Genomic DNA, 12,509 nt, shown 5'->3' on the forward strand with positions numbered 1-12,509 from the left:
GGAGTACTAAGTGTCGAGCCGGAAGGAGGTGAGCATGTGAATGGGCCACCCCACGTCGAGGGACCAATGGTGACACACACATCGTCCCCGAGGAGCTGCAGGACACACACACGGCGTTTCAGCGCCTGGGTTTATTCTACTTAAGTAGGAATGACTTTCTGCTGTAACATCAAAGAAAGCGCTTGAATGTTTAGAAACTGCCGAGTATTAAATAAGCTTTTGTTTTAATTCTCAGAAACCAGAGTAAGATGAATGCTTTACAGTAACAGTGAAATAATTAGAGCTCATTTGCCATGGAAGTGGAAGCCAGTCCGATATGAAAAGGAAGGAACAGGGTGCTGCCTTGCATGGGAGGTGCCTCCTGCAGCAGCCCCTGCGCTGGGGGAGCTCCTTGGGCTCCGTGCTCGTCCTCCTGTCCCAGCAGCCACCGCACACCTGTATCCACGGAGCCCATGGTGCCAGAGGCGCTTGTGCTAGGAGGTCAGCTTGGAGTAGCTGGGTGGGGAGAGCTTGCGCTTCAAGTACTTGAGGACGTAGAGCGGGAGGCAGCTGACCACGGTGATGGCTGACACCTTCCACAGGAAGGTCATGGTTGTGATAAAGGCAAGGTCTGTAGGGAGAAACACAGGCGAGTGTGAGAGGCGGTCAGGGAGGCCACACACCTGCAGCGCACCTCAGAGGGGCCTCGCGGACTGTAGGCTTCTTTATGAAGCACTGCTTTGCCTGCATATCAGGGAGAATGAATTCTCCTAACGGGAGTCATGAGAGCACAATATTAGAGAGTGTGACCTGCGCCACCCAAGGCCGGGCGGTAGCAGCCACTCGGCGCCTGAGTGCTGGTCCCAGAGGAACCCCGGCAGCAGGAGGGACCCTGTGACGTGTCAGATGGCCAGGCCCACCTTCTCCAGGGACAGCCGCTGGGCTGCAGGGGCAGGGACACAGCAGGCGGTGCTGTCACTGCTCGCCTGTCCTTCCTGTCCCTTGGCCTCGGCCAGGGAAGCCCAGCAGTGGCCCTGCACAGGCGCTGTGACAGACCTGCAACCTAACGGTGGGTCTGTCCGACTTTCTTATGGGAAGAGGCACATGAAAAACCAGACATTTACAGTGTTCACTTCTCCAAGTGGCAGAAACCCCGTGTGTTGTCAGAGGTGGGACGAGACCTCCTGATGCGTCCCTGCACCGTGGTGCTCAGTGACATTCCACTGTGGCGGGCACATTTCCCCTCCTGCAAACCTGCTGCACAGCTGGGTCTGGCAGGAGAGGCGTGGCCCCACGGTCCCTGAGCAGCCCTGCCCTGCGTTCTACTGCAGTGGGAACAGTCACCATCCCCACTGCCAACGCTGAGGACAAATCGCCACCTGGGGCATGGACCACACTCCTTCTCTTCTCTTTGCCAGATTTAAACCTTAAAGAGTCTCACAAGTCCTGTCAGACACATCCACCAGCTGGGGCCGCACAGGGAAACCTCTCTCAGACGCTGGCTAGAAAGGCCTGGAACTGGGAGAATGACTGATGAGCAGGGTTTGACCAGGGTCAGGTGAGGGCGGACTGCAGTGGTGCTGTCTCGGGCAGGGGTGGAGGACTGTCATGTGCCAGCTACCACTAGGCCTGTGCCTATGATGGCAGTCATTCCTGGGACCCTGAGCTCAAAAGAGAAGCTTCAGAGGTCACCTGAGAGTGTGAAGATGAGGCGAGTCTGGCTGGAGAGCATGGGGACGGCCACTGCCTGACACTCGTCCAGGGTCTCAAGTCACCATCAGCTCTCATCCAGCATCACGGCCCCTGGCTGGGGATGGCAGAGCTGGAAGGGTGGGGGGGAGGGGGGACCACTGAGTGGGAAACAGGCGCCAGTGATGCCATGCCATAGTGCTGGCGAGGGGCTGGCATGACTGTGCTGGCAGCTGGCCTGCTGGTGGGGCTGAGGCCATGAACACAGTGCCCTGTGTGTGCGAGAGGATGGGCGGGAGCTGCCAACCCACAGAGCCCTGGTGTGAAGGGGTCTCCATGTCACGGTCACTATCTAAAAGCCAAGATGGTGAATACCTTGATTTTATAAATTATAAGGAGTTCAATCTTTCCCCCAAATAAGCTTGTGTTTGAAGCTTTCTGATGTGGGTTTTACTGTGATCTGCGATTTAGACAATGTATGAAGAAGTAATAATAAAAAAAAATGTTTAAAAATCAGAAACAATTATCCAAAAACAATTCCAAGGCAACTTACCAAAATACTCATTTAGAAAAGCCAGAGAGGCCACGTAGCAGCCGAGGCTGAGGAACTCGGCCACGACCATCAGCCAGTGCCACGTGCGGACCGTCAGTGCCACCATCAGCAGCTCAGTGAGGATGAGGGCCGTGAACGAGATGGCCACGACGTGGACAAACTCCGACTCAAAAAGCACCAGCGCCCCGTACATGAGAATGCCGCCTGGAATACACAAGGGCGACGAGGGTGGCTTTTACATGACGGACTTCTGCTCGGACTGGAGATCCTGTTACTATGTGAGGCGCTAGAATAAGGGCCATGAAGAGCTGGCTGGTGTTTCTAACAGAGACATGGGCTACGAATGTCCCAACCTCCCACGGACGATCCTCTTAAACTCTGGCTTATGAATGAAGGACCTGGAGAGCAGGCCTCCACCCCAGTTAGCGCAGGCCGCCTGCGTCTCGATGCGGTAAGCCTGGCCTCCAGTAATCTCACTTTCAACCGCCTCTCATTTGTCTGGAACTACACAGGGCGGCCAGCAACCTGTGACGACTCGACTCAGATTCTCCATGTCCCGCTGTCTCTCCTGGAAAGAACCACTGTGATAAGTGCTTGGTAAAATGTTTCTGGGTCTACATTTCATTAAAAACAGGTAAGTTTTTAGGTGGCACTCATCGGTTAGAAAATGCTGCACTGCACAGTGAAGGGCCTGGCAGACAGCGGCAGAGGGGCGATCACGAGGTGGACAGGAATGTGGTTGCGGGTGGGACAGGAGACAGGCGCTGCGTCACTGCAGGAGCAGCGGGCTCTTACCTTGGTAAATGCTGATTAACACCCAGACAAGGAATGTCTTAAAGGACAAGGACCGGCCCTGGGGAAAAGGGAGAGAGCGAGTTAACTACCACATCTCACGGGGCTCAGCCTGGTGACTCCTGCAGGCCCAGGCCCACTCAGACATGCCCTCCCACCACTGCTGTGTCAGAGCTCCCATCTGTGCACTCAGGGGGAACAGGTGCGGCCTCTCTGAGCCTCTGGGACAGGTCTGTCCAAGCAATTAAGCTGGGGCAGTGCTGTGGGAACTGACCGGAAGCACCTACTGAGGGGCGGTGGGTATGTGTGCAGGGCTGGGGCAGGAACCCCGGGAACCAGCAGCTCTGACTCAGCCCGAGGGTAACTGGGAGAAGCCGGGGCTGACATGTGTGCCACCTGGTGTGTGAGGACAAAGATGAGGATGAGGCAGAGGCAGTTGCAGAAGCGTCGCATGTTCCTGAGCTTCACTCACTGTGGCTTTTGTTTCTTGTCTGCGGCTTGGTTTCTCAAAGTCCCAGTTCCTGATCCCCGAGGGCCGCGTGCAGCTCCTGTTGCTCACCGGGAGCTCTCAGGTTGGTCCCTGCTGTCACTACCCAGTGGTCCGAGCGCACCCTCTTTCTGGGCATGGGTGAGGATGGGCCCCCGCACACCCACACTCGTGCACGCCCTGGTTCCTTCTGCCTGTGCCTCACCGGGCACAGTGAGCCCTTCTGTCCTTCCTTCAGCTCTGGCCTCGCCTCTCGTCAGCCAACACGTGCCACCCATGTGTTCGGAGTAGTTTTCCTGCGAGACACTCACCGGCTGCGACCCAGGGCTCCTGTGAGCTCCCTGCCCCCAGCCTTGTTGCAGACTCGGTCAGACACTTTCCCAGGAACCACTGCACAGTCCTCCCCTGCCCGCCCCCGCCAGCATGGAGGTGACTCGTCTCTCCTGGGGTGAGACGCATTTGTCACAGTCTGTGTCCCATGCATCTGTGGTTCCACTTCTGTGGGTTTCGACCAACACAGCCACGACAGGCCCCCAAGCCAAGCTGAGAGCTCTCTTGCCCAATGCCCTGTCAGCCCCCTCCTGCCCGAACCTGGACAGTCACTGACCTGCTCCCCACCCCAGAGGGTCACATGTTGGGATCACACACTTCTGAGCCTGCCTTCTGTCTGGCCAAGCGCACTTCAGCTTCAGCTGTGCTGTTGAGAGGGCTCCCCCTACCCTCTTACTGTCCCGTGTGTGGCAGCGTCATTGGGCGAAGGACACCTGGCCATTCCCAGGCTGAGCAATTAGGACAACGGTGCCAACAAGCTCGGTGCACAGGGTTCTGTGTGAACCACCACGTTCTTCCTCTTGGGGCTGCTGGGTTGATGGTAAGTGCACGCTTCACTTTGTAAGACACGGCCGAGCCGTGTTCCCAAGGGGCTGGGCTGCTGGCATCCTCCAGCAGTGAGAGGGGCCCCTGCTGGTGCCCATCCAAGCACGTGGTGGTGCGGGTATTCCAGGGTTTTGCATTCTCAGACTTCACGTCTCTGGTTTAATTTTAATTCCCTATGACAGGCCCTGAGCATTTTTGTGAGCTTACTTGCGCCTGCACATCGTCATCGTCAGCGTGGTGTCAGCCAAGGTCTCCTGTCCACTGAAGAACTGAATTCTGTTCTTTTTGAGTTTGGAGGTTCTCTGTATATCCTGGTACAAGTCCTCCGTCAGAGGTGCCGCCTGCAGATACTTCCTGACGTCTGCGTTTGTCCTTTCACTTCCCGAACAGCCATGCACAGAACAGCAGTGTTGAATGATGATCAAGTCCAATTCACCCGTTTCGTCCTTTAGGAGTCATGCTCTGATCCTCTACCTAAAGCTCTGCCTGATCATGGTCGAGCATGTTTTCTTCTGCAGGGTTTAGTCTCACCTTGCACAGTCAGGCCCTCAGCCATCCTGAGGGCATTTCCATGGCAGGCATGGACGCGGGTGAAGGGTCCGCTCCTGCCTGTGGGTGCCCAGTTGTGAGCACATCGGCTGCTGACAAGACGACCCTTCCTCCTCCGTGTTTCCTTTCATGTTTGTCCAAGACCGGCTGTTGCACTTGGCTGTATTTCTGGGCTTTCAATTCCAGGCCACTCTCCCTGTCTGTCCTGTGCTGTGACTGCTGTTTCACAGAAAGTCTTCCAATCTCGTTCTTTTCCGAAACTGTTCGGTGGTTCTATTCCCTTAACTGTCCATATAAATCTTAGAATCTGCTGGTCACGATCCTTCAACATCGTGTCTTCCAGCCTGTGAGCATCCATTTACACTTTCTTCAAGTTTCCTCCTCGGTGGTGTAGAGCTCTCAGCGTGTACATCCTGCATGCGTTTGCTGGTTATACAGAGTATTTCACATCTTACGCCAGGGGTCCTCAAACTGTGGCCCGCCGAAAACATTTATCCGGCCCGCCGGGTGTTTTTGCTGCCGCTGTGTGCATAGGAATTTGTTCATAGTTTTTTTTAAAATTATAGTCCGGCCCTCCAATGGTCTGAGGGACAGTGAACTGGCCCCGTTTAAAAAGTTTGAGGACCCCTGTCTTACGCTATGACAGTGCTGTTTGTTCACCGCTAGCCACAGGTTTCCGTGGTCCTGCACCTTCCCAGACCTCCTCGTCTAAAAGGTTTGTGTGGATCACTTGAGACTTTCTACCCAGACTACTATGGCGACAGCACAGATATTTTTATTTTTTCCTTCTAATGTCTATGCCTTTAATGTCCTTTCCCTGCCTTATCACTATTATTTTAAAAATTATATAAGGATGCAAATATACATTTCAAAAGTTAAACCATGTTGAAAATGTTCAACAGAAAATGGAGATAGTGAAGCAGTCCTCGCTGTTCAATGTCTGACGGTTCAAAGACTTTTACCAAGGACAGTAGGTTTCACCTACTTGGTGTCTTGACAATTAGCACAACTACACCCAGATGTCTCTCTGTTAGCAGTTTACTTTATCATCAATAGAAAACCATGAGAAGGGAACTGAATTCATAGCTGACGTCTGAGACATTCTGGCTCTGCTGAGGCAGCGCTCTGGCACTCACATATCTTAGTCCTGACCCTGGGCCCAGGCGCAGGGCTTTTCACAAGAGGTCCTGGCCCTCAGGACCACAGAGCTGCCTGCAGACAGGAGAGCAATGAGCACACACCATGTCCTGTAGCACCCAGCGCCTCAGCAGTGACTGCACCAAGGGACACCTAAGTATTACTGTCACGATCACATCGTTTTCTGTAGGAATGAAGATGCTGTGATGTTGGCAAGAAGGAGCAGTTACATCTGTTTAATTGGTTCAAATACTGACAGAGCAGACCCTGCTTCCCCGTGCGAAGCCCCGAGGCGGCATGGTGTGCACAGCAGCTCCGGGCATCTCGTCGGACAGTAAGCCAGACCCGCGATGCCTGGCCGCTCACCCCCAGACCAGAGACCGTTTACAAAGAGGTACAAGCACAGACACTTATTTCAAAGCACAGTGCTTTCCTCCGCTTTGCCCGGAGGTGCCCTCTGCATGCCTGACCTCTGAAGGTGTTTCACGCTCTCTATGACCCGATTTCTGCTCACAGCTTACTAGACAGATCAGTCCCTGGACAGTACGAACACCCGCCTGTTTATTCCATGTGCTGCTGCGCAGCTACCGTTTCCCTGGCCTGCACTCAGGTTTCCCTCTGGCTGCATGTGGGCTGCTGGGCCAGGAGCCACGTCTCACACGCCTTCACCAGCCCCGCACAGCACCCTCACCACACCTGCCACAGACAGACTCAGACGCATTGCCCAATCCCTGCCAGCACCGCATTCAGACTGGCTTGGCTGAGCGTCCAGCGTCACAAACTCTCTCCAGCGCCAAGAGGAGAAGCAGCTCGGTTCTCACCAAGTGAGCATGTTAATGCTACTTTGTTTTCAAAGGACGTGATGTGTATGAGATTTTTAAAGACATACATACTATAAGGACAAGAAGCATAGGTTTTGGATCTGACAGAAAAGGAGCCTGGAGAAAAGAAGTGACTAAGCCGTTATAAAAAGACTCAGTGTCCTGACTTAGGGCACTGAAATATTCTAAATCGCTCGTCAGCATGACAGAATGGGAAGCTAGCACCTTAGATCCAACTTAGACTTGAACAAGGTTTCCTGGTGTCCCCGCATGTTTAACGCATCAGCCAATGGCATGGACTTTACGGTTGAGAGGAGTCAGTTGCTCAGCTCAGGGGCTAGTGACCCTGTGAAATGTTCTGCCACTGGAGTGACTCCCATAGCCATCGAGGGATGCTGGTGGGCACAGTCTAAGCCAGCCGTGGGCAAACTACGGCCTGCGGGCCGCATCCGGCCCGTTTGAAATGAATAAAACTAAAAAAAAAAAAGACCGTACCCTTTTATGTAATGATGTTTACTTTGAATTTATATTAGTTCACACAAACACTCCATCCATGCTTTTGTTCCGGCCCTCCGGTCCAGTTTAAGAACCCATTGTGGCCCTCGAGTCAAAAAGTTTGCCCACCCCTGGTCTAAGCCCTAAACACAGGAGGCCAATGTGCCTGCTGCCTCACCGCCAGTGACCATCAGGTGCAGACTGAGCTGCTGAGAATCCCACACCGACTATTGGGCAGCTGGCCTGGGCTGACCTGCAGTGACCTCAACTCCACTGAGACTCAACTGTCCATTTTCTGGGTAGGTCATCTAACTTATATTCTACATAAAAGTTTATTTCCCTGTATATCTGTGAGCAGTATGTAAGTGTCTCTGAAGGCTTGGAAACAGGGATATAATCTACTAAAATCACAATGTTTGCAATAGCTTCCTGTGGGTTTTGAATCTCTTATCCTATTCTATTTCACTGAATGGTAATGATTTCACCATTTCAGAAGATTAACCCAAAACCTTTTTCTTCTAGTTGTAATATTCACAATATTATCATCATGACCATATGCTTGCTATTTTATCTTATTTTATACTATACTGGTGAGCTAGCTCTATTTATGTCCTATGAGAGTAATATGGGATTTTGTACACAGATCCTCACAGCAGCTCCATGAAATCAAGCTCAGCACCAATCGGACTGGACAGGGATCTGGGGCTGCAGGCCGCTGGTTTCTGCTCAGTGAGGTTCCTTCTTTGCTGCCCCATATGCCGCTGTTGACTTAGAAACAGATGATCAACTGTAAACCTAAATTTATTTGAGGGTTAGTGGACTTTGCTCTCAGCGTTGGTTCAGGAAAAGCAAGCCTTCTGGAAGATTCCAAAGTCACCATGATTTGTATTTGGATGCAGAGTGTATTTTTTGTGCTATAAAAAGATGCTTCCACAAAAAACATAAGCTAAACACTTCTCCCAGGAATATTTTAACCTTAACAGCACAGTTTTAGGTAAATGAGTGAATCTTTTGCATAGTTTCAGGGGCTGGACTTTTGCTTGGCAGTATCATGGCAACCATGGCACATGAGTCTTGGGGACAGAAGCATGTCTCACACAGGTGTGATCCTGCAGCCCCCCTGCAGACAGATCCGGTGCAGGTGACTCCTGGGGTCCTAACTAACTGCTAGAATGCTGCCTGTGCCCGACAGACGGGTGTGAGGGTGCCAGGTGGAACCACAGTTGGGAAAGGAGCTCCTACAAGCCCAGGGGTGAAAGCATCCTTAGATTAGGACTTTGCTGTGACAGCAGAGCATCATCACCAATGTCTGAGAAAGCGCTGTTCTTTGCTGGTTATGTTTTCCTGTTTTCAAAAGAAAAATGCCAAAACCAACTAGGAGAAATAAAAAATGTCTGGAAGGATAGAGAATAGATTTAAACCTGCTGGGAACCTGCCTCACGAGGGGTACCTTTTCTCATGGCAAGTGTTCTTGTGGAACACCCGGAGTGGAGTGTCTGCGAGGAGCGGGAGGTGCCGGCCTGGCCCGTACCTTGGTGAGGTCCTTGTAGAGCTCTGGGTACAGCATGGCCATGTCCGGTTTCACATCTTGGTCCAGCACCAGTGAGAACACTGGGAACATGGTGTAGATGGTCGCGTACCTGAGAGCCCAGAGGAGAGTGAGGTCAGCACGAGGGACGTTCCACTCGACTAGGAACACCCTCTGCAATCAGAGGCCGAAGGTTAAAAAACTAAACAGACCAAACACAAGGTGGCACTGAAACTCAATGCTCATCCCACCCACCGCCCAGCACCATGGTCTACAAGCCAAGCATGCACAGGTGGCAGGACCTGGTTTTCCTTCCTAATTAAACATTCTGAGATCGTTGTGCACCCAAGTGCAGGGATCAAACGTAACACGGAGAGCCTGTGCCCTTTAACCAGCTGCCCCCAACGGCAGCATCTCCCAAGCTGCAGCCTAGCTCACAGCCAGAATGGGGATAGGGACACAGTGCAGACACGGGCATTCTGCACCCAGGGCTTCCTGCCACCGCTTCCCTTCCAAGCCCCTCAGCCCCTGGCCACCACCTATCTGTTCACTTCAAGGTGCACACATGTGTCACACAGCAGGTAGCCTGTGGGGTGGCACTATCACTCGGCCTGATTCCCTGCAGAGATGTAGGGTTGCTGTACCAACACTTCCCTCCTTTTGCTTGTCCGTGGTTGTGGACTTAGCAGTCTCTGTGACCTGACCATTCACTGAAGTACATCCCGGTCATTCTAGTTTCTGCTTATCACAACCAGAACTGCCATAAACATTTAGTGCACAGATTTTTTTGTAAAAATAAGTTTTCATTTATGTTGGACTCGTGGTGCGTAGTTTTTGTAAGAACCTGCCGCAGAGTGCTCCAGTGTGGCTGTCCATTTCACGCTCCTACCAGCAGTATGGGAGGATGGTTTCTCCACATTCTCTCTGTGGCTGGCACTGCCACAATGGTCCCAGCTGCTCGGATGATGAGTAGTGGTGTCTCACTGTGCTTTAAGTCTGCTTCCCCATGGGCACTGCCCCTGAGCAGCTCTGCATCTGCTCTGGGAGGACTGCTGTTCACATTGGGTCCACCTTGAGTTGAGTGGGACTGTCCTGGGCTATGGAGTCCTGCGAGGTAGTTATAAGCTCCTTGGCAAGTGGCAGCATACATTCCCGCAGTCCCAGAGCCACCTTCACTGCATGCAGCTCCAGGTGTCTCCTACCGGGACACTGCTGCCGCTGAACTGTTCCTCCCAGGGGCGTCTTCTCTTTGCCTGCTATAAGGTGTTTGCCTTCAGTTTTCATGAGTTTGATGACATGACTTGGTGGATTTCTTTGGATTGAGGCTGCTTGGTGTTTGCTTACCTTCTTGAATCTATAGGTTTGTCTTTTGTGAAATTTGGAAGTTTCTGGCCATTATTTCCTCGAGTCTTTTTTTGACTCTGCCCTCTGTCCTCTTCCTGAGACAACAGGGACAGGCATGGGAGGTCTGTGTTGCCTGTGGCCGGAGGAAATGTACTGACCATGTTTGCTCTGTGCTGACTGCTGCAGGAGAAGTGGCCAGGAGGGCGTGTGCATCACCTGTCTGAGCTGTCCTGGCTGTGCCTCCTACCAGCCCTGTGGCCTTGAGTGGATTCTGGGCTCACTGGGTCTCTGCTGTCACCCAGGACGTGGGGATGCTGCAGGCAGAGGATGGCTTCAAAACAGGTGGGAGCCCGTGTGCTCACTGCTGCTGCTGTGAAAAAGCCTGGCCCGTGAGTGGTGGTGTCTGCGGTGGCCAGGGAGGAGGTGTTGGGAGAGAGTGAAAGAAGAGGCTATGGAAGGACCCTTGGTCCTGGGACGGTGATGGGCTGTTGTTCCCCCTCTTAATGATGCACAGGATGCTTTCAAACATCTTGGATCTGACATATTCCTGACATGTAGTATGGCTTTGCCGTGAAAACAGAAATTCTAATTTAATGGTAAAATTGCAAGAGGGACAGGAAGCGGGTGTCATCCCCACATTCACACAAGCAGAGGCTGGCTCCTACTTCAGCAACACCACATAAACACTGACTGTGCACGGCCACTCAGACACCTGCTGTGTGGGCTTCTCCTTCCTACCACTTACCCCACCATGAGGAACCCCTGGTACAGGGGGACGGACGCGAAGTAGCAGACGGAGGAGAACACAGCCTTGGAGAGAGGAAAGGACAGTAGTTACTCACAGGCCCTCCCGACACTCCCTACCTCTCCAAGCCACCCGTGGTGCCCACGCACCTGCATGGTGGAGATGATGAGGCCCCTGTGCATGACGAACTGGCCCAGTGCCGCAGACCTCTTGTAGCTGCTCCGCCCGTGCACCATGAGCAGCCGGCCAATGTGCTTGAATTGCGTGATGGAGAAGTCAGCTGCCAGTGAGGCTGCCTTCCCCTCCTGCAATGTAAAGGCGCCTCACAACCTGCACGGCAAATCTGTGCTCCGGGGCGCATGTGCAGAGCTCCACTGAGAGAGCACTGAGACCCCCTGCCCCACTGTGAGGGGTGGCCTCTGGGGAAGGTGACAGGGCTGTAGGGACAGCTCCTGGGAGCGGCAGACAGCGCACACCACTGGGAGCTGATGACAGGAGAGGGGCGCTGGCTAGGAAGCCAGGACCATTCCTTTGGTGTCTGTCAGAATCACAGACATTCAGCAGAGGCGGAACATAGCAGTGCTGCCCAGGAGATGGGCCCAGGGATCTCGGGAACCTTCAGGATGACTGTCTAAGCCTCAGTTCTCTCGCGTTTAAACGCCACCCACCTGCCATCTCACAAAGCCCCTGAGTGTAAGTGAGGGAAGCCCTTAAATGCTCTGCCGACACACAGCTGTCAGCACAGGAGCGGAGAGCCAGGGAAAAGTTAGACTGCAACCTGCTTCGTTTGCAGGCCTTTCTGGGGTGTCGTTATATGAACATAAAAGACAAACCCCAAACCACAGCACACAGTTGGCCAGGAGACATGGACATTGAAAATGACCATGTGTTAAGCCCGAGAGAGAAGCTGCAGGTCCCACGGCAGCCAAGAAGGTTTGCTGGAGGATGTGGTGACATCTATGGGGAGGGCCCGGCACAGAGCAGGCTCGCAAGCAGGTGCTGACTGAATGCATGCTCGAGATGCTGCTGTGAGAGGACAAGCGTACCTTCCCCTCAATCCCAATCCCACAGTCTGCGGCCTGGATCATGCTCACGTCGTTTCCACCGTCACCTGGGTAGCACAAACACGAGATGAAATAAAAAAACCTATCCCTAGCCCTGTTTTCCTCTTTTACCAGCAGAAGCTGTGTTAGAATGTTCCACAACTGACATTAAAACAAACTGGTATTGGAGGTTGAACAGAACTTTGCCTGTAGATATTAAGATACCAGTTTCTCTTAAGTTACTCTACAGGGACTGTGGGGGGGGTGGCCCCAGGTACGGTGTGGGGAGGGGAGGGCAGGGGCTCACCAATGGCGCAGGTGCGCTTGCGCGTGTGCTGCTGCAGGAGTTTCACAATGTGAGCTTTCTGGGTGGGTGAGCAGCGGCAGCACACCACAGCCGGGCACTGGCAGGCCAGCTCCACAAGTTCATGCTCATAGTACCGCAGGCACACCTGGAACACAGACCCGGTC

General features: G+C 53.2%; 1 protein-coding gene across 3 annotated transcripts in view; it reads right to left on the bottom strand.

The window, feature by feature from the left end:
* Positions 1-202: 202 nt before the first annotated feature.
* The window catches only part of ATP9B (ATPase phospholipid transporting 9B (putative)), a 146,461-nt gene continuing 134,154 nt past the window's right edge, over positions 203-12,509 (bottom strand). For 2 of the 3 annotated variants that reach the window (XM_036321297.1, XM_036321298.1), the window contains 8 exons: positions 12,346-12,490; positions 12,042-12,106; positions 11,145-11,300; positions 10,996-11,060; positions 8,910-9,018; positions 3,017-3,074; positions 2,222-2,425; positions 203-610 (listed from right to left, as the gene is read on the bottom strand). In XM_036321297.1, the coding sequence (XP_036177190.1) occupies positions 474-610; positions 2,222-2,425; positions 3,017-3,074; positions 8,910-9,018; positions 10,996-11,060; positions 11,145-11,300; positions 12,042-12,106; positions 12,346-12,490 (939 nt within the window). In that variant the 3' untranslated portion in view covers positions 203-473. Of the gene's footprint in view, positions 611-2,221; positions 2,426-3,016; positions 3,075-8,909; positions 9,019-10,995; positions 11,061-11,144; positions 11,301-12,041; positions 12,107-12,345; positions 12,491-12,509 lie in introns of those variants that run through there. The other variant, XM_036321299.1, reaches the window with a different exon arrangement.

The sequence above is a fragment of the Myotis myotis genome, unplaced genomic scaffold (genome assembly GCF_014108235.1).
Source record: "Myotis myotis isolate mMyoMyo1 unplaced genomic scaffold, mMyoMyo1.p scaffold_m19_p_9, whole genome shotgun sequence".
Classification (NCBI taxonomy): Eukaryota; Metazoa; Chordata; class Mammalia; order Chiroptera; family Vespertilionidae; genus Myotis; species Myotis myotis.